We start from the raw sequence: 21,437 nt of genomic DNA, 5'->3' as shown, positions 1-21,437 counted from the left end.
AAGGAATCCTCAGTACCACCCACTTACCCTACCAAACCTTCTCTGTTTTCTCAGCTCTGAGTGGTAAAAGCATGAGCTGCATCCATCCTGGGCTTTGGATGTTTGTGACCAAATTGGACGGCAGTTGGTTTTCATGAATACATAGTCTTTTGGTGAAATACAGTCCCATTTTTGACTTCATGCCAAACCTAGTGGCACCTCAGAAGAGGTGTTACTCATTTCAGAATTTGTGTGGGACAGGGACTGAGACGTAACCAACCAAAGAGTACCATGAATCCTCAACCTGAGCAGCTGGGGGTGCTTTGCCACAGCAGCAATGGGTAGGATAGACCCTTTCTGTCTGTGTGTGTACATGTATTGGTGCAATGCTCACAGATCCCTTTACCAAGTCTTGGATTTTGCCTTCTGTGTTTTTTAGGGTCAGGAGTTGTCTATCCGTCAGATTGCTCTTCTTGGCTTCAGAGACTTGGTCTTGCTAAAAGTAAAGTTGGAAGAAATTCTTCCTCTGGTCCAGACAAAGCTTCCAGCTTCCATCATCCAGATGCTGTTAATTCTGCAGGTGGGGAGCCTCTGCTCTTCTTCATCTGACTTCACTTGGGGGTCTGGTCTTCAATGAACTAATACAAACCCTGGTAGAGGGTGTGATGAAGGGGAAGTGATAAGTCCTTATTTGGGAGTGGTAAATGCAGACATAGGAACTGAATTTGAATGTTTAATGTCCTGAGCTTTCTTGGGAACGGGTAAGGATGTTGCCATGAAAGGGCCAGGTTCTGCTCTTTGGGGTTTGTATTTTTCTTGGTACCTCTTCTCCCCAGCTAGGATCAGTCTCAGGACTCTTTTTTTCCCATAAATTGTCATCTGCCAGATTCTCTGAATGCTTCTTTGTGCCCTAGTTCTCCTGGTTTCTCAGCTTTGCCATGACAGGGTGAGTCTCCATCACAGAGGATTGTGGAATTGAATGAACTGTGGCTGCTGACTGCCTGACGCCAGCCCCTTGGCTGGCTGGGATGCTGAGCAGTGCCCATGAGAGGAAGAACACGTTTTGGCAGCAGGCAAAATGCTATACATCTTCGAAAGGCCTCTCCCAAGAGATCCAGACCTTCTGTGAGGACTATCCTCTTTATCCAGACCTCAAGAGAATATTTGCCAAGCATGGCACATACAGCCAATTATACCAGCTGTTTTATCTTTTTATATCACCCAGCCTGACAGTCCTGCAAAATACCATATTAAAGGTGGCTATTTGGGTTCCTCTCACTTTTATTTCTTCTCCAATATACCTTATAATAAGTGGTAGGGAATGAGACTTTCTGAAGCACAGTCGGAATTGCAAAGTGGCTAAGCTGATACTTCTGTATGAGTTCTCGCTGTTCTGATGTTCCCAGTGACCCAGACTGTAATAGCAAAAGATACTAGAACGATAACTCAGTTTCACTGAAATATTTTAATAAAATAATCTTGAGGGAAAAGAGGGTCTCAAAGTGATGCATTTGAGAAAGAAAAACTTATTGAGGCTTTGCAGGAAGTTAAGTCTGCGAACAGTTTCTGAAATTACTGTTAAATTGATTAGTGTTATCTACCATCTTCACAGCTGTAAGTTGAACTACAGAGGGTGCTTTTCCTGCAGTCCTGCCTAAGAAAAGAGCAGTGCTTTGCCCGAGGGCTGTTACAGCTTTTCTACAAAGAGATGTTTCCTGGTAGAACTGCCCTAGTATAATTATATCACTGCAGTTACACGGTGCAAATCCTCAGTGTGAGTGTATCTTGGACCTTCCTATCCCTTGTTCAGAAAAAAAGGCAGCTGGCTGCTTGATGTCCGTAGGGTTATGGCTATGACTTGAACAAGGAGGTTGACCTGAATGGCACCCAAACCTCCATTTGAGCTAGTCTGTTGTGCTCCTCCAAATGCTGTACCAATATGGCTGGGATATTCCAGTGCAGGGAGATTTGGCAGACCCCAGGCTTTACTCAAAAACCTTACTCAAAACTACGTAAGGGTAATGTTGACTTTTTATGCTTGAATTTCAGAGTGTCCATGAGCCTGCTGGTCCCAGTGAGGGCTACCTGCAGCTGGAAGAACTGGTCAAGCAGGTGGTATCGCCATACTTGGGTTTGTGTGAGGATCACAGCTTCTCTGGTAGCACCTGCTTGCTTGGTAAGACATGAGCATCATAGAGAAGCTCTTGTTGGGGCACACCGGTTGGTTAATGTGAGGCAGTGCACGTCTGTGCTAGAAAAGGAGACAGTGCATGACACCATGAGAGACAGAAAACAAAGGCTGAAACACCCTCGAGAAGGTCCTGATTAACATGTTTCTGAGCGTAGATTTTTGTGACGGGCTTTTTATTTTCCATGATGGAGTGAACTATTATGGCCTCATCACTGCACACACACATGTGCAAAATCTCCCCTCTCTCTCTGGAGGTGGGCTGAATTTTAAAACTCCCTGGTCCTTGCCTGACATACTGCTCTCACCCTGGTGAGAGACTGCACCTGGTCCTTTTCTGCCTGCTGTCTGTCCCTGCTTGCTCGCCTGCTTCAGCTGCCTGTATTCCCATGTTCACTGCTGCATCCAGCAGCCTTTGCAAACAGCAAAACTGTTGGATGCTCATTCTGAGGGATTAGAGGGGTTTTTTGCATAGAGTCTTCCTTCCATCTGAGGACTCTGTTTAAAAAAAATAATAATCTGTGTTTAAACTGTGGATAAATGAGCCTAGGTGAGAGAACTGGCACTTCACTTCAGGAAGGGGATGCTTACAGTGGGAAAAGTTATCCACACATGATTCAGGACCTCTGCTTACACATGTGGCCAGCCAGAAGAGATTGGCTATGTAAGAAATGGGTGTAGTGATACAGATTTGATAGTCAAGAAGATTTAAATAGAACAAGAAAGCTCCAGTCTCCCTCTGTTTTCATACACTTTAGCCTTTGCTTTGATGCAAATTGTAGCAGGCTGGAGACACACATTCTGTCTTGGACTACACCCTAGCAGCACAGGGAAGAAGATGGTCTTGCAGTAGAAGGACTTATCAGGACTCAGATGACCTGTGCCTGTAACAAACTCATGGCATCACTTCAGGCAAACTATGGCTTAGGGTTTTTGTTCTTGTGGTTGCTGGGCAATTAAATGTTTTTTATGCAAGTGAATATGGTTATACAGTTCAGCACTGATTTGAAGACCTGATCCTGAAGTTAAATCTAGGCTACAATCCCCTGTAAAAGTTGAGCTTTGGCAAATTTAATTGTTTTGTTGTTTAAGGACATCTACAAGCTGCTGGGATAGTTTGAAAGGTAGCTGCCTGACCTGTACTGAAGTTTCTAGCTATCCTGGATTTCCACCAGCTGAACAAGGCATTAGTGTCTAAAAGAAAAATTTCACACAAATTGACCTTGTAAAGTTTATGTTATGTTCCTTAAAATCATTGTATTTACTTTGATTTTAGTGGTCACTTATTTGAGTGTATTTCCAAGGTGGCCTTTTGCACCTTCTCCACCTTGTGCTGAGTGGGAGGAAAGAATGAACTTGTGTTTGCATTACATGACATCAACAGCAGAGCAGCAATTTTCTGCAAATAATCTTGCTATTTTCAAAGTGCTTCTATGGTGGTGGTTTCTTTTCCTTAACTCCCACTCATAATCAAATTCTTTCTCTTCTCCTTTCCCTCTTTCTGTCACCTTTTTGCTTTGTCAGAACCAGTCTCTTCTCTCACTGGGCTGCCTGTAATGACAATGAAACCCAGTAGGTTCCCTGTAATAGCTTTTTGGAAATGCACTGTTGGGCTTTGGGTATGCTTGCATTCTCAAAGGGTGCTGTGGAGGCCAAACTGCTTTCTGAACCAGAGCCTTCAAGATGAATTACTGTGGAGAAACGCGACTAAAGGTGTCTGATCACAGCTGTCAATACACACAAGGCTTTAGCCTGCAAGGCTGTTGTATCTTAAAGTTGATTTAAAGTGAGAGAGTTGTGCAGCAGGATGGATATGAAAGGGGACAGCACAGCTCACAGAGGGGATTCATAGAGGGCAGCGTCCCCACCTGCTCTTCTGTTACCACCCTTCTTGCTTTGCCCAGGTAAAATTAGCCATAACCTGCACTGGAAGGATGGAGTATGCTGAAGGCATCCAGTTGTCTGAGAAACAATGTTTAAAATCGGGAATAGGGAACAAGATAAAACACTCACCCTATTCCCCTTGTGTATAAAACCTAACATCACTGAAGATTTGATTTTGCTTGCAAAAAATCCCTTAAAAACTCCTCCCAGATTATGTTCCTGCCCATAATGCACCAAAATACAAGTAAAATTTCTAGTTAAACTATGCATGAAAACTCCCTTAAGACACTGTCTTTGTGGCCAAGAAAGTAAAGGGGGAAAAGTAAAGCAATAAATGAGTGTTCAGAGTTTAGCCTAATTTTTACCTGATTCTCATCATAAAGGATTTTATTTTTGCTGCACAATAATCTGTGAATATTTTTTCCTTGTAAAAGTCAGGTTGTTCCTCACTAAAGAGAATAAACATTGAGAAATTTCTCATTGTCCATCTCTCTCTTTCACTACCTGGTCAGTCATATGTAAGCCACTTCTACAGCTAACCTGCTCTTTAAAACCTCCACTGAGGGAAGCTCCTCAACTCCTTTGTGCAGTTTCTTGCAGCCCTCACCCTTGGCATTAGAAATCATTGCTTAATGTCTTAAGAAGAAAATAAAAGCAGAGACCTATCAGGTCTTAACTGGATTAGCAAATTCAGAAGTCAAAAGCCAGGCCTGCTTCCTCAGTCAAGCTGAAGACTAACGAGCCTTAGTAGATGGCGACCGAACTGCCTGTCCTCTTCTTGTGCTTGTTACACAGCATCTGGCCTCCTGTAACTGCGCAGGCAAGCCTTCCCAACTTTTACAGCTACAGCTTCAGGAAAAACGTTTGCTGGCAGCGGGGAGAACAAAGAATTCTTCTAACTTCTTACATTGAGCCCAACCAGCATTGTCATGTGTACTTCCAATACACGTTTCACTGCAGTCCTACCCATTTGGCTGTGACAGCAGGTTACTGCATCATTCCTGTGCTGCTGTGAAGCTGGATAATTCCTGTGGCTACATCAGATAAAGTTTGAGCACTTTGTCCTTTAACCTCTTTAGTTTATTTCACACCATCCCCACCTTCCTCCTCCCTCCTCTGTCCCAACTTTTGTGAAATATTTATGGTCAGGGATTGACACAGATGAAGGTCTAGGTTATCAAAGGCACGCAGATACTTAAGACAGTTGGGTTTCCAAGTCCACCAGTGAAGTGTTAGTGTTGTCCTGGTTGAGGGGTAAGACTGCGTTAAGAGGAAGTGGAGGGGAGTTTTGGCAGTTTTCAAAACTGGCCTTTTCTGTCACTTGGTTAACTCTTCTGCTATCTACTACAGTGTTTCACATTCAGCTGTATCTGAAGCACAGTGTCTGTTTGAGCAGCACCCTTATCATCTCAAAAGATCACGGTGACAAGAAGAGTATGGTGAAATGCTGCTATTTCTGGGACAGAAAGCAGCATCTTGCCTGTAACAGAATAGAAAAGAGAAGAGTTAAAGTTTGGTTTCTCCACACTAAAGTATGCGCTGGGGATAAACTGCTATCAACTGCTTGCCTACTTAAAAAACATGCCATGCGAATGCTGACTAAATGTGGGTCTACTTTTAGCATAAATATGCTCATGCTGGTAACCAGCTGCGTGGTTTAGGCGAACAGCAGCTGTGCTGCAGCAGCATGAGCCCCAGGCATACACTGCCTGCGTGTCCATCCAGATTCCTGGGTGGGTTAGCAACCTCTGCTCAATTCTGGGCTTAGGGCATTGCAGGGTGTCTGGGGTACAGTAGTTGCTTCAGTATAGTCAAACCTTTGCTTTATTTTTGCACGCAGGAAGCGATGCAATGCTCTTGTTCCCATGCTGATACAGGTCTGAGGGGAAGACTATGGTCTTCTGGATTGCTGTCGGTGTTTCCTTCGATACCAGCAGGTTTTTACAATCTGCCCATCCAGGTTCTGATTATATTCAAAAGCTGAATGATGTCAGACTTTGAAATACTGGCACATACATCAGCTCTGTGCAGTCTGCTAGTCAGTGAGTGTGTGTACATACACACCCGTGCAAACATGTATGCAAGTACATACATTGTGTATAAACCTGTGAAATGAAGAATACAGACTGCCTGGATTGCAAACTACCATGGTAGCTGATGGAACTAATGACACTTGTTACCACAGCAGCTGAAGATGTGACAGAAAAGGATCTCAGGATCTCTTTGCCAATTCATGTGCAGGCAGGGTCGCCAGGCTGGGCAGGAATAATTTTATATCATTGCTTCCTATATTATGTTTGCTCTTAGTGGACTTTAATCTCTCAGGTCATCAGGCTTGGCTCTTTCAGCATCACTAAAAATTTACATACAAAACTGGCTCTTTTTTCTCATGGGAATATTTTTGTTTATCTATTTAAGTGAACATCAGGCCATGGCCATGATTTTTCTTTTTCCTGTGTGTGCTGGCTTTTGGGGAAGGCTGCAATCTGTCCCTGTTTAAATGAAGCATGTTTTCATTTTGAATGTGTTGTATAGGAATAGAGAAGAAAAAAGATTCAGCCCCTGCCTGCAAAATCTGCAGCTGTGGAGTCTGGAAAATTGGCAGTGTTTTGCATGGCTCAGTTCAGTTTAATCTCCTCAGACCTCTCTAGTTAGCTGACACTTCTGTATAACTGAAGCCATCGCAGGACAAACATAGTGTAAATATTAAATCATGGGATGGGGGAGTGCAATGAACCATTACCTCAAGAGGCTACTGAGCTCTTTTTCTCCTTTCAGCCCAAGACTTGAGCAGCTCTTAAAGTTGTCTGACTTCCTAACATAGACAAGAGATGGGCACCTAAATGTGTTTAAAGATCTCAAGCTGGATCAGTCACATTGCAAGTCTATAACTGCCCCCAACACTGGTGTCACTCTTTTGGTATCACTTTGTTCACAGAAGTCAGAAATGAAGAAGCCCTGATAAGTACTGGTGAAGGTAGAGAAGCAGCTACTGCTAATGACACTGGTGTTACTTCAGTCTTGTCTGTGCCAGGGTAACTTTCCAAGACCCAGGAGCAGGCAGCAGGAGAACACTAATAAGGTGCATGGGGTTTGGTGATGCCCGTGCTGTGCTAGGATGCTTGCCCACTGCTGCCCTGCCTACCACTGCTGACAGAGCTGCAAGGAGGGGTGGAGGGCCGAGGGATGCTTCCGTGCTTCCCCCTTAAATTACTTTTTCACAGTGCCCTCCAACACTACAGCTTGCTGTGGCTGGAGCTGCAGATGACACCTGAAGAGTATACTTACCATAACCAGCCTCAAAAGTTATTTGCACAAAATCAACCAAAATGAATGTATTACTGGCAGCAGCAGGGTGAAGTGTTGTCATAGCTTGACTGCTGCCAGTGGTGGAGTTTTGGCTGCTCACCCATTCCTCCCTGCAACAAAGAGTTTATTTTCTGCCTTTCTTCCTGATGCAAGCTTCCAAAACTCTTTCAAACCTTCAGTGACAAGTGCTTTACTTTTCATTTTGTTACTCTTGCAGTAACAAGAACTTTTGTTATCTTAACTTTTGTTATGTCTTGCACTCTGCAGTCTTGGTGGAAGTATTTTATATGGTTTAAAGGCTTCCAGCTTTATGAAATGAGACCTTTCACTTCAAGGAAGCTGGTGAGAAACAGAGATAGAGGTAGGGAATAGCTTTATCAGCTGCTTCAAGGACAGATCACATGAGTTGTTTAACACCACATGGCAATGCTGCACGGCAGTAGAAGGCAGCAGGTGAAAAGTAATAGTCTGATTCAGCCTGCGAGGGGAGTGAATTACCGTGAGGCAAGGCACAAACTCAGACCCCTGCTTTTCTTAAAGCTTTCAGTGATAGCATTGAAATGGTGCTTCATGATACAGGGCTGGGGACTGTGCCATGGGCTTGAGTTTTAAACCAGGCATTTTCTCCCCTGAATGTTTTTGCCCAGCAGATTGTAGACCCTGCACCCGTCAATTCTCTTGTCATCGCCTTCACCCGTGCTCCGCAGGTACTGCCTTCCTCTTCTGCGCCTTTCCCCCCGGGCTGTTGTGGGCTGTTGTGGGCTGTTGCTGTGCAGTTAGATGTTTTCAGTGTCTAGTCCCAAAACCAGACATGTTTTAAAGTGGATGAAATGTTCATTTTCTTGCATAATCTTTAAAAAATACAGTGGGATGATACTGGCAGAACCACCTTTCCCTAGGAAGCTGGAGGGGCAGTGCAACGTAAATTCCTGATGAATTTCATGTTGACACCAGCTAACAGCATCTCCTAAGAGAAATTTTCCAGAGAAAGGGATGGCAACTGAGGTCCTCACTGAATGTTTCTCTGGGGACTTGTGCCACTTTGGTGTCACTGATTTAATGTCACTGATTACCCCCTGGGTAAAAGACAAGACTATCAGGATGCTGAAGAAAGTCCCTTTGCTGCACTTGTTATTTTTTGGCTCACTTCTTTTGCAGGCAGCAGCATCCTTGCCTTAGAGCACCATGGGAGGTGTCTCCTTACCAGTGAAGAGGCGGACCTCCTTTCCAAACCCCCAGCAGTATGAACTAATGACCACCTTATTGTTCCCCAGTGGTAACAGTGGGATGCTCTGTGGCTGCATGCTGAGTCCTCTCTGTTCCCCTGAGGCTAGCCTAGCAGTTGGAGTGAAGATTTGTTTGTGCCCTATTGACCGTTCCTGCTTCCTTGTTTTCTTCCAGAGAGACGGTACTCCAGATCCCGTCCTAAGACTGGTGTACCGAATTATTCATCTCATGTGGTGACGAGCCGGCAGCCCAGTGAGATGGTCCTGACCCCACTGACGGAGCAGGAGGGTGAGGCTTACCTGGAGAAATGTGGTAGCATCCGTCGCCACACCGTTGCCAATGCTCACTCAGATATTCAGCTCCTGGCAATGGCCTCCATGATGCACACAGGAATGGTGATCGAGGAGTCAGACAGTACCGACAAATGCCGCCTCCTGCAGCCCAGTTTCAGCCACAGGCAGTGCTCCAGTGAACCCAGTATTGCGGATGGGCCAGAGGGAGTCATGGCAGCAGGTAGGCAGGACCCTGCAGAGCTGAACTGCACGTCGGTCAGCTAGAAGAAGTCTTGCTGTGGAGAGGAGAACTGTATGCACTAAGCTGGACAGTGTCCTGTAATCCCTGCTGAGCAAAAAGAGGAAAATTTGAGTTTTGCTTATGTCTCTTTGGGAATGCTCTCTAGATTTGTTTTTCTTGCCTGTTGACGGAGGTACCAGGCTGCTCCCAAATGAGCACTCTGGCCTGCAAAGGTTTTGCTGTTGAACAAGTGCAGTCTACCTTCTGTAATCTTTCTTCCTTTACTAGTCCAAACCCTTTGGTCTCAGGTTTGTTTGTGTTTCTTTGGTATGATACAAATTAGCCTTTTTCTGCTTTTCTCCATCTTCCCCAGCTTTGTGCTGCTTGTTTGCTTTTTGCTCCTGCAGCAGACAGCTCTTCGCTAAATGTTCTCTTTGCTTCTTGTGCTAGGGTGGTGATGACTGAGGACTGCACTTTTCTCTTTTAAAGTTGAACTCAGGGATGAAACCATTTGCAATTGTGCAGAAAGATCTGCTCAGGTGGCTTGTGAAAGGAGATCCTTCATTTTGCCTCCCATGGGCATGGATGTAAAGTCCAAATCTGAAAAAATCAGACTACTTTTTCCACAGACATGAAGAGAACTGAGTATACATGTAGGCCCAGCTGAGTACTTCATATGTACTTTATTTGGTTCCAGTCATATCTTTGGGTATAAAGGAGGGGGGATGTATAAATTGGGGGCAAAATATAGTCCTAAGCATCCTGGCATTTAGCATCAATTTGCTCGCAAAATTTCAGTGGTGGTAGGGCTACAACGAAAGGAGAAATCTAAATGCATTTCTCCAGGAAGGAGACACTGGGCAGAGTCTGCACTTGTGTTGTGTGTGAGACATAAAGGTGCTTCTCAGCACTGGGCCATCGTGATTCTAGACCAGGAGGTGACAAATAGGATTTCATCCTTGGGCTGCTCCGGTACTTTCAGCACTTGCAGATTTCATGAGACCAAAGAGAGCCAGCGGGGTGTAGAAAGGAGTCCTGGCTTGGTAGTGTATTCATGAAGTGCTCCTGACCTCCAGTGGTATCTGACTCAGCACAGTGTTGCTTTTAAGATAAAGCCAGGGCTCTTTGCAGTCTTCATTTTTGTTTTTATTTTGAAGCTGAGGAGTGGGTCCAGTTTGCAAGTGTCTGTGTCAGGCATGTCTGCAGTGTCTGCTTTGTAGCATCACTTGGTACTCAAATGCTGCTTCTATGAGAACAGAACCAATCTGTTTGAGCAGTCCCCTGGGATACTCTCCTGATGTCTTGCTAAGCAGATTTGCAAGTGTAATTACAGGCTTAGAGGTGAACTGAAATGCTGCCTTAAATGTCAAATCCCATTAAAAATATGGATATAACACCACTGCCGCTTGAATCTAGTCCCTGTGGTACTGACTATAAATAAATCTGTCTTGACAAGAAAACAGAAGGTTAGGATGGGCCTTCAGGATGTTTTTTTGCAGGCTGTGACATTAACTGCAGAATTTGCCCTGCCTCTGTTGGGCATAAAAGCATCTTCTGCTCCACTGGTTTGCAAATGTTGAAAGAGATACTTGAAAGGGCCTGCTTTTTCTTGCAGTCACCTAAGGCACCCTAGCTTTTGCCTTTGCGGAAATGCTGAGTGTTCTGATCACCAGCTTTGCTTACATGTTGAAGAACAGAGATTTAGCTGTTCTGTCTGCCTCCTCCCTCCTTGGAGCATGGACAGTCCAGCAGAGGCCAGGAAGATGTGGCTTTAAGCAGTCTTCCCTTCAGATGGATTCTTGCATAAATTGCCGTCCTATTCATAAATATTCATGACTGACCAGGCCAACTTATTTGTTGTCATCTGCCCTAGGGTGGCCATGGGCTGTTGTGGAGCTTCAGAATCTCTGTGGTGACAGCCAAACCCGGTAGACTGTGCTGGTCTTACCTTGGCATGATCCCCCCAGCATGGGGCAGATGATGGCATCCTGCTCAAAAGGAATTTCTTAACTCCTTGCAGTGATTTAAAGCCTTCTTTTAGTCACAGTGGGGCATGTGAGGAAATGATCACCCTGCAGCAATTCAGTTCACTCCTGTGAATGCTTTTCTTCTTTCTATTTCATCCTTCTGTAAATACCCAAACCATTTGGATTAGTGAGCAGCACCCTCTTTTATGGTGAAAATGGGAATGATTTATTTATTTCCTGACATATTCTTGGATCATCTCTAGGGCTAACAGGAATCCAGACCTGGTTTTAACTTGAATTTTTTGTTTTACATTTATGTATAATTTGAATTATTTTGATTTTGTCTGTCACTTTGCGAAAATTTGCACCAAGCCACTCTGAGTTGTGCGATTCCCCAGTCGTTCCGGTTTTTAGCTGGTGGCTGTACTTTGTAAACTGAAGTAAACGAAACTTGTTCTATAAACCACACCGAGGGTCTGGTCATGAGCATTACTTTTACAGCCATGTGAGATGCGCAAGCCTCTGCAAGGCCATACCTTTTACAGGCAGAGTGGGCGAAGCCCGAAGTGCTCGGCAAGCTGTGCCCTGCAGCTGCGGTGACGGCAGCGTGGGGCCGGCACTGGGGGGCTGTGGGGGCAGAGCTGGGGGGAAGCGCTGAGTGGCCACTCTCTGCTGAAGGTGCTTTCAGCTTGCGGAGGCTCAGCTCCCTGGAAGTGAAGAGCAAGGACTCTGCCCCCCGCGGCGTGAGAAACACTGGCGTTTTGGATACAAGGTTCTGGTCAGGGGTTACACTTTGCCGCTCACCATGTCACACAGCCGTGACAGGGGCAGGTCTTTTCTACCCTCATGGTATCCACTTGAGAAAACCTCCTGGGAGAGCTTATCAGAACGGGAAGAAGGGATTTCTCTCACGACCTCCTGAAGTCTGTCCATTACCTTCTAACTGGATAATTACCTAGATTAAGTCACTGCCCATCACACCAAATCTGTCTTCTCATTTTACTCTGTCTCCTCTTCTTAAGGTAAGTGATTTATTCACCATGTCCGTACAATTCTGTCATAAACTTACTGAGGGGGCCTCAGCAGAAAGCTATTCGTAGTACAGCTGGCCTTTTTCCTGACATTCCCTGTATGCAAGCAGCATGGTTTCATTGCCAGCAGGCAGAGCTTCTTCAGTCCCCAGCTGGGTGGGCAGCAACCTCATTTGTTTTTCTGGGTTTTTTTTCCATCTATCTGAAGAAATGCAGTAGATCTTGGTGCTGGCGCTGGTGGCAGCAGGGGGAGTGCTGCAGGATTTGGATTGATGCTTAGGTAGGGTATTGCCCTTCCTTTTTAGGTCCAAAGGGCAATGGGTTCATCTGGAAGGAACGGTCTTTTGACGCTTGCAACACTGAGTCAACAAACTGAAAACTCTTGGCACTTACAGGCAGCCTGTGTGTTCCAGAGAGCAGAAAGTGAGTGTCTAGCGAGGGACAAATTGCAGTGTTCATGGTGTACTTACTTATGTGAACTTCTTAATTCTGCTGTGGACCCAGAGTAGCCATTTTCCCTAATGGGATTCCCTCTTCCTTCCCGACCTGGCTCCTTCCCCATGCCAGCACGGCTCCTGGGCCAGGCACGCAGCTTCTATTGTGTGTGGGGTTTCCAGCAAGAGAAAGGGGAGTTGAGCGGTGTAGAAACTCAGGCAAAGTTGATGGCACTGACTTGCACCGAGTTGCCAGAGCCAGAACTGCGAGTTCTGTGCTAAGAGCAAAAGATGCTGCCTGTGCAGAGGGCTGCAGGCAGGGCCCTGCCATGACACTCAGGCTCATGTTCATACTCACATGCTCTGAGGGTCTTTCTCATACTTAGGAAAGGCTGAAGAAGGGTGATTTTTAAGTACTGGCGCTATACAAGTTGAAGCAAGCTCTTCTCTCCAGTCACAACTGAAATGTAGAGGCAGATAAAGATCTATTCAGCTGTGGAAACTGCAGCCAGCAGAAGCGAGTGCTTGTGTTTTATCCAGTGATTTTAGTGCAGCAGGCACCTATCCGTGACATGAGGCTGGGACACCTCCTCACCGAATCAGAGGCAGGCCCTTCCACAGCCCTGCAAATCTCACGTGAGGTTTGGTTAGCGGCATCTCTTCAACAGGCTGGGAGAAGGCTGGGAGAACACATCCTCCTGTTAGCCTGCCCTTTGTGGTAAACCACCCGCTCCTGAAAGAAATGGACACGCTATATCGAGCCATGAATTGGGTGTCTAAACTCCCAAAAGAGGCAGGGGGCCAGGCTGTCCGTGCTCACCGGCTGCCCCCTTCCCCAACGTGGGATGGGTCTTCAGAGAGCCAGCACCGCTTCCCGCAGGGATCAGCCTGGCAGTGGAGCTCAGGAATGTGGATGAGAAAGCAAGACTTGCCCTGGCATGGATGCTCCACGGTGCCCAGGGAGTTTCCCAGGGGAACACGAGCTGGAAATTCAGCCTGCAGTCAGCTTGTTTCTCTCTCACTAACACTCCAGCAAAAAAGACAGTCACCGCAAATTTTCTTCTTAATTCAAAGTGAGAAGAGCATGGCTAGTATTTGGTATCTCTCTGAGCAAAGAGGAGATAATTAGTCATCCTATTCAGTTTTCAAATGTGGAAGGTGGATCTGGCAGCACAACAACAGCTTAAATAGGATTTTGTTACTTATCCACTCATTTGGAGAGTGCTTACCGTCCCCCTTGCTATCCCAGCAGCTCCCAGTGAGGACACTAAGCACTTACTTAACTAAATAAAAGCTTCAAAACTGAAATGCCAGCTTTTAAAGCAGCTTAGTAGCAAAGGAACAGCATGTTCTCATTAACACAGTGCTCAAACTGCATGCAGTAAAATAGCTGCCACTTCCCACCTGAAAGATCATTACTTGCACCTGAAGATACCTTGAGTACCAATGTTAGTTATATCCAACCATTATTCCCACCTGTGAGAGCAAGTGCTGTGTGCCAGTTTACCTTTCCCCTTTGTGTAAGTTCATCCCTTCCAGGGGATGAATCCTGCTGCAAGCACTTCTCCAGGTTTAGTGAAAGCTGTTCTAAGTACACAAGGAGTGGCAACTCAGGGTGTTTTAGTAGTTTGGGCTGCATGTCTCCAGTCCAAATGATAAAAAGAAGTAGCAATTCCAGCAAGGAAATAAGTGAACTGAAAATTGTAATTATTAATCAGTAGTTGCATATGGCCAGCACACTCTCTGGGCCACAAACATGGGTGCACATGTAGGAGATACACCTGTATGGGAGAACGTATGGGAGAGGACAATGGAGAAGAAATATATGCAGGTAAAGGAAATAGCTGACTAGATTAATCTTTTCCCAGATAATTGGTATAACAGAAGGTGAGGTAGAGGCTTAATTACAGTTTGGTCATCAGACTTTTCAATGAACAAAAGGAAAGCAAACTCCTTAAAAAAAACTCAAAAATACAATGGCTTGAAGGGTTTCACCTACCCTAAACTCCTACTATAGTACAGAGCAGCTTTGCAGTAGCTATGAACTGCAGCAATATTCAGGGAGTCACTGTTTGAAGTGTCTGTCATTAGGCTTCAGAACTAACTCCCACTTATGCCAAGGGCTAGTTTGTAATTCTTGTGGCATAATCATTATAGACTGTGCAGTAACAACCTGTGTTACCCTGGAAAATAGATTGGAGTCACAGAACCATTCTTTCTGATCTTGAAATTTAGGAAGACAGCTGCATTGGCTCACACCCAGGAGTTTTCTGCAGTTGCTATCATCATTGAAAATTATCCCCTCCACTCTTTTTTTTACCCAAAAGTGTGAGTTCTATCAGAATTGCTTGGGCTCCTCAAAGAGCAGACAGGCAAGTTATGAGATGCTGAGCTTTCAATTCAGTACTACACCATGACTAGCTGGAAAGTAACAGAATTTATATATATATTAAATGTCATTGAGAAACAACAGAATCTGTGCCATATATCACCTTCCCTTTAGTCCTTAGACTGATTTACACCCATTATTGGTAAGCAAGCCCTCTTTTCTACTGTGGGTTTTTAATCCATTTCACACTAAACACTTATTAACTAACATACATCAACGGTTCTTGAAGCAGAAACAAGAAGCCATCCCTTGTCTCCTGCATATCTATCTCTAAGATACTATTACAAGTGCTAAGCCTGCTGTCTTTCTTCAGGCTCATCTCAGGCCAATGAATTATCATTTATTTGCTGTGTGGTTGGATATAAGGGATGAGAGGGTCAGAGAGGCTGCTGTGAATGAGGGGACTGATGATACCTGTGAAAAGTACCCCTTCGGTGGTATATGCACTTTATTTACAAGAAACATCCTGCTCTAATCCTTTTTTTTTTTTTTTTCTCCCTTTGGTGGGGATGTGAGGAGAGCTCCGATGTGCATTTGGGACTTTGAACCTCAGGGATTCAGAATTACTCTCCTTTATAAGTTTGAGTGAGTGCTAGGGAGGCAAGAGAAGAGGGGGTTTCTTGTGATTTTGGAAAAATCACATTTTGGATTGGAGGAAAAATCAAATTTTGGATTGGAGGAAAAAAAATCCTCATTTTTTTCTCATAAGATAGTGGTGGGTAGCTATTACAGCTTGAGCATCACTGCATTTGATACTGCAGATAGTGCTCGTCCAAGCTTATCCAGCGCTCTTCTTTAGCTCTTCTTTAGCTGGATATCATCATTCTCTCTTCCGGCTCTTAAGTGTTAGACATCTTTCTTCCTTGAAAGCCCAGTGGCAGACTGGAGGCGTGCTGCCCACTGGACCCATAGTCCTGGTTAAAAGCAGTGGCTCATCCTTAACAGCACTGCAGCAAAAAGCGACTGCCACCATCCAGTCATTCCGCCATCAAAGAGAGTGTCCCTTAGTTTTTAGAAGTCCAGCTCTTTGAAATGAAAATAAAAGCTAAAGTAAATGAGACCTGACAGCATTTGCCACGAGCCCCCTCCTAGCTTATTAAAATGTATAAGCTGGTGTGAGCAAGACACACACACTTGTCAGCCAAGCAAACAAAAAAGCTCATCTTCAAAAGCTTACTTCTTTAACTTTCCCCAATGCTTAATCTAATCCACTGGCTGTCTGCATCATTATTGCCATCCTCCTCTGCATGTGGAGTGGAAATTGATTAAGATATGCACCCCTCCTTTTTCTTTTCCTAATTGTCATGATTAGCTGATTCACCTGGAGAGACAGCGATGCTTTCAGAGGGCAGCAGCAGCCCTCTATCCACACCTCCTCTGGCTTGGCAGGGGTTGCAAAGACTCAACTCTCTATAAAAGAAAAAGTGAGGGTACATTCAGCAGCAGTTATTCCTGTTTGCAGGAGCTGTGGAGGGCTAAGTGGAGCAGAATTAGGCCTTTGAGGGAGTGGATATTTACTTTACAGATGTGTTGTTCCTACATTGCTTTTTTGGGGTTGCCCCCTAAGGGTGAGACTCAAATAGGTTTTTGAGAGTATGAGAGGTAAGGAAACTTGTCCTTTGTTATGTCCCCTGTCTCTTACCCCATTTGTAAACCAGCTCTCCCTTCCCCTTGGCTGTGCCTGGGACAGCTGGCACCCCTCACCTGCTGTACCCTCTGTGTATGCGTTGGTGCGCAGTGGTGTATCTAGCTCAGGAGCTGTGCCCAGGCTGTGCTGCGCACGGAGATGCGAAGTGGCTCTGAAAGCAGGTAAGTTCATTTTGTTAATGCTAGATAGGGTGTATGGGGTAAAAGAGTGCTATTACTGCAGAAGATGTGTTTTGAGGAGGAGGAAGGGAGAACCTATGGGCCAAGCCTGAAAAGGCTCCAGGTGCTTGGCACTACAAACAGCCTCTGGCACCGCTTGTAGTGAAAGCGAGGTGTGTGCGCAGGAGATGAAGCCTTTGGGTTAGTAACAGCCATGCCAATACTCAGTATGTCCTTTCAACTTGTCTCCTATCCTCCACCTTCCTGAGACTGCTAACAGGTGTCCTCTTTCTTGCTGAAGTTGATAAAGCTGTATTTATCTCAATATTGCAGATCTGCGCTATCCAGCAAAGTATCTGTAAATGTAGCCATGGAAACCAATGAACAGGTTCATGGCTGCCCTATGGGGCTCGCTGCCAGCGTGCAGTTTTTCTCCAACTGCAGGGGTGTGTGAAGTCTGAACTGGGAAACCTAAAGCAGTTCAGTTTTTTTTGGGTGTGCCTTTAAATCCTGAGAAATCATGGCTATCAATGCTACAAGTAGGCTCTGCAGTCATACCTTTGCAAAACAGACAACTGTGCCAAAATGCTGGCTGAGGTGTGGTTTTTGTAGCATCAAAGCAGGCTTGCATCTAACAGGCAGGGCAGCCCTTAGTGAAGGGGGCAGCTACCTGTGGAAGTGGGACTAATGTGGTCCTGCCATTAATGCTGGAATCTTCTTTTGCTTCAGACACAGATGATGGATACCAAAACCTGCAGCTCTGTTAGCAAGCCACTCATGAGAAACATACTGTTAAAGGCTTGGATGGGGAGGCCAATTATTTAGGTCACTGGACAGCAAGGGACTTTGTTGTGAGGGAAAACTATCCATTGGCCTTTCAGGGATTTGGCATGCAGCTGGATGCAAGTTTATCGTGTGACCTTGAAGGGAAGCAAGTAAATAGGATGCTTAAATGAAGTGTAACAGGTCAGCTTGCATATCTGAATGACAATCAATAGAGTGTAACAACAAGCATAGATAGCTCTAAGGGTTGAGGATCACACTGTGAAGGGGTAAAAACCCAACAATTTCTATCTTGCTTTGTATCTGAATTGCCTGTTGAGAGACATTCCTTCCTGTGCTACTTACCATCATTCAGTGATGAGCTGTGGTGTTGGAATCCTGGTCTGAGAAATGGTGTCTGGGAAATTGGACAAGCAAATGAATTAGTGAAGTCATCAACTGAAAGTCTGGGAGAATAGATGTTCCCCCCATCCTGAGACACAGAGTTTGTGGGTAGAGGGAGATCAAAGGCTAGGGGGAAGGATAGAGCTTGTACATGTTTATGTTGCTGTATGTTCTGGGATTAAAAATAAAGGTGTGAAGGTGCATCCACATCACCCTTCTGATGGATCAAAAGTGACAGGAATGAAGCCCAAGTTTGTGGCTTTTATTTTCCAGAGCAGAATCACACCACTTTTTAAAAGAAGTGGGGAGAAAAATGTGTGGTTTTGTCTGTGGAAAGCCTTGACTCGGTGAAGAAATTCTGTGAAGACAAAAGGATCTTCCTGCTGGGTGCCAGTTTGCAGGAGAAGCAGTGTGTGATGAGAGCTCAGCGCATGGCATTGCAGCCACAGCAGATGTGGAGCAGTGCAGTGAGCTGAGGTAGGCTGGGATGGAAGGTCTCTGCTGAAAACAGAGATTTGTTATGGTGGGCACCAAACAGCTGAGACCAAAATAAAAACTCCACCTATCAGACCTTACATGAAGTTTGAGTCCTAAATGAAAAGGAAAGTAATCTTTGTAGGCTAGTAAGAGAACTTTCAACAAATTAAGCAAGGATCAAACCCTCTCAATTTTGGAAATGACTTGCAAGAAAATGATCATAGAATCAGAATGGTTTGGGTTGGAAGGGACCTGTAAAGGTCATCTAGTCCAACCCCCCTGCAGTGAGCAGGGACATCTTCAACTAGATCAGGTTGCTCAGAGCCCCGTCTAACCTGACCTGGCATGTTTCCAAGGATGGGACATCTACCACCTCCCTGGGAAACCTGTGCCTGTGCTTCACTACCCTCATTGTGAAAAATTTCTTCCTTGTATCTAGTCTCAATCTACCCTCTTTTGGTTTAAAACCATTACCCCTTGTCCTATTGCAACAGGCCCTGCTAAAAAGTCTGTCCCCATCTTTCTTATAAGCACCCTTTAAGTCCTGGCAGGCTGCAAGAAGGTCTCCCTGGAGCCTTCTCTTCTCCAGGCTGAACAACCCCAACTCTCTGTCTGTCCTCACAGGAGAGGTGTTCCAGCCCTCTGGTCATCTTTGTGGCCTCCTCTGGACCCATTCCAACAGGTCCACGTCTTTCCTGTGCTGAGGGCTCCAGAGCTGGACGCAGCAGCGTAGGGGGTTGTCTCATCAGAGCAGAGGGGCATAACCCCCTCCCTGCTGGCCATGCTGCTTTGGATGCAGCCCAGGATATGGTTGGCCTTCTGGGCTACAAGAACACGTTGCTGGCTCATGTCCAGCTCTTCATCCTCCAGTACCCCCAAGTCGTTCTTGGCAGGGCTGCTCTCAATCCCTTCATCCCCCAGCCAGTGCTGATACTGGAGGTTGCCCCAACCCAGGTGCAGGACGCTGCACTTGGCCTTGTTGAACCTTACAACCTCATGAGGTTTAATAAATAATTCATATTCATGAACCCTTTCTTTGAAGTCTGCATCAGAAGTATTGGTGGTTGCTGAAGTCCTGTTAAATGAGTGGGTAGAAGGACTGGGGATGGTATTTTCCCCACTTTTTCTGTGGGGAAACCTGCTGGTCTGGCTGGCCATTTTAATTTCATTGGTACAAAATATAAAGGATTCACCTGCTTTATGTTCTGATTACGATGAAGATATGTAGCATGAGTTTGTTGCATATAGTTAATTCAGATTAATTCAGGCTTTAACTTGTCTTTGCCTGAATGCTAGTTTCTGTGTTTTTTCAGAAACTGTAATTTAGGAACGAGTGAAGACTTCCACAGTTCATCAGCCTGCCCTGGAGTTGCTGACAGACTCCTTGTGTCTGAAGTCAGCTGTGGCTTTGCAGTAAAGGGATCTTCTTGTTTGGGCCAGGCATCTGAACCTCCCACTGTTATTCAGCGCAAAGCCCCCCACATCTTCTGCACTGGGTCCATGTGCACTGTTCTGGTTTACCCTCTTCGTAATTGGTTTAAGGCCATGAATAAAAGTCCTCTCTCTAGCTAGGTGTGACCGCAGGACAAGCTTCTGCTCCCAGCAGGTTGTCCTGCTCTCATCTGCTGGATGAGGCTATTCCTGGGTGTGGTAACTCACTTAATGGTAAATGAGCTGGAGTAGTGAAGGTCTCTGTTTGCTCTCTGACATCAGTGGAGATAAGTGCAGGTGGGAGGGGTTATGCCATGCACTCCTGATGTCATCCCTGCTCCTCTGAAAGTGCTGCTGGAGCTATTGGTGAGCTTGCCAGGCCCGTTATGATCCCTTAAGACAGGGAAGTTTTAGGTGTCCTTAAATTAGGCTTGTGTAAATAGTCTTCCAAAGAGAGAGATGTTCAGTATGAATTACAGTGGTCTGAGGGCAGGACACTTGACTTTGGAAGACCCCAGCCATAAATTTTGTTTGAAAAATAGTGTGTGTCCTCCCTGTCCTGTGCCATGTCCCCCCCCACCCCCACTGCCCAGCAAAACAAAGTATAAAAAGGCACTGATGATTCAGTCAGCAGCAGCTGGAGTGGTCAGCTGCGCTTTCTGTATGAATAACTGGCTGAATACCTGTTAGCTTGTGCTTTGTGGGTTATGTTGTGTCTAATCCTGAAGAAAACTGTTCATGAGCTGGGTGTCCTTGACCCGTTACAAATAATTGTTTGTTCCAAGTGAACCCTAGGAGCTTGCTACACCAATGTGCATGCCAGGATGCCTTCTCTCTGAAAAGACCTCATTGCTCTGGCTTTTTGTTATCATTCATTGAGTTTTGAGAGTTAAATTTAATTTTGCACCTAGACCAAAATGGGTGTAAAGGTAGTACCCTGACAAAAACTTTTCATTGAAGGAGGGACTGAGCAAGAGGGTGAGTTCTGGCATCCCATACACATGGGTATCTTCTTTTTTTTTTTTTTTCCATTCCTTGTGGTGGCCTCTTTCAAGGGCATCATCCCCACTTTGTGTGATCTGGTGGTGCCCTATTCACCTCTATTTTCAAGGAAAAATAAGCCTTGTCCAGTGGTTACGATTAAATTGAGGAAAGTTTAGGTGCAGGACCTTTAAATGCATTTTGATGCTCACCAGCAGTCTGGCTCTGTTATTGCAACAAAGTATGTTACTTGGGCTGTTAGAAATGGATCAAAAGGGCTTACCCTTGCTTTTAGCCTTTCTGATTTTGATAAGGACTTGTGAAGGTGTTGGACTTGCAGTTCTGCCTCAAAGAGGGACAGTCCTGGGGGCAGTTGGACTGAGAGTGTCTTTATTAGAATTTGTTTTTTTATTATTTTTATATATACTTTTGTATAGTTATATATGACCTATTTGTATTGTACATTGTACTTTTATATACTGAATATGTTATCTCAATATTATATTACATACTTTTATCAATTTTAATTACTTAATTTTATATATTTATGTTTTATTTTTATATTGCATTTATTATCTTTATCTGAGACTATTACAGCTGGACTGAGAATATTTGAGAGTCAGAAATAGGTAGAGGTTAAAATATGGCTCCCTA

At 45.0% G+C, this 21,437-nt stretch overlaps 1 protein-coding gene across 1 annotated transcript in view; it reads left to right on the top strand.

Moving 5' to 3' along the window:
* Nucleotides 1-9,144, top strand: part of PRR5L (proline rich 5 like) — a 15,356-nt gene extending 6,212 nt beyond the window's left edge. The window contains exons 3-5 of the mRNA XM_010283641.1: nucleotides 419-559; nucleotides 2,029-2,155; nucleotides 8,762-9,144. Coding sequence (XP_010281943.1) covers nucleotides 419-559; nucleotides 2,029-2,155; nucleotides 8,762-9,144 — 651 coding nt within the window. The remainder of the gene's footprint in view (nucleotides 1-418; nucleotides 560-2,028; nucleotides 2,156-8,761) is intronic.
* Nucleotides 9,145-21,437: the final 12,293 nt, after the last annotated feature.

Source organism: Phaethon lepturus, unplaced genomic scaffold (genome assembly GCF_000687285.1).
Source record: "Phaethon lepturus isolate BGI_N335 unplaced genomic scaffold, ASM68728v1 scaffold8003, whole genome shotgun sequence".
Classification (NCBI taxonomy): Eukaryota; Metazoa; Chordata; class Aves; order Phaethontiformes; family Phaethontidae; genus Phaethon; species Phaethon lepturus.
This window is presented reverse-complemented; position numbering and strand designations above follow the sequence as displayed.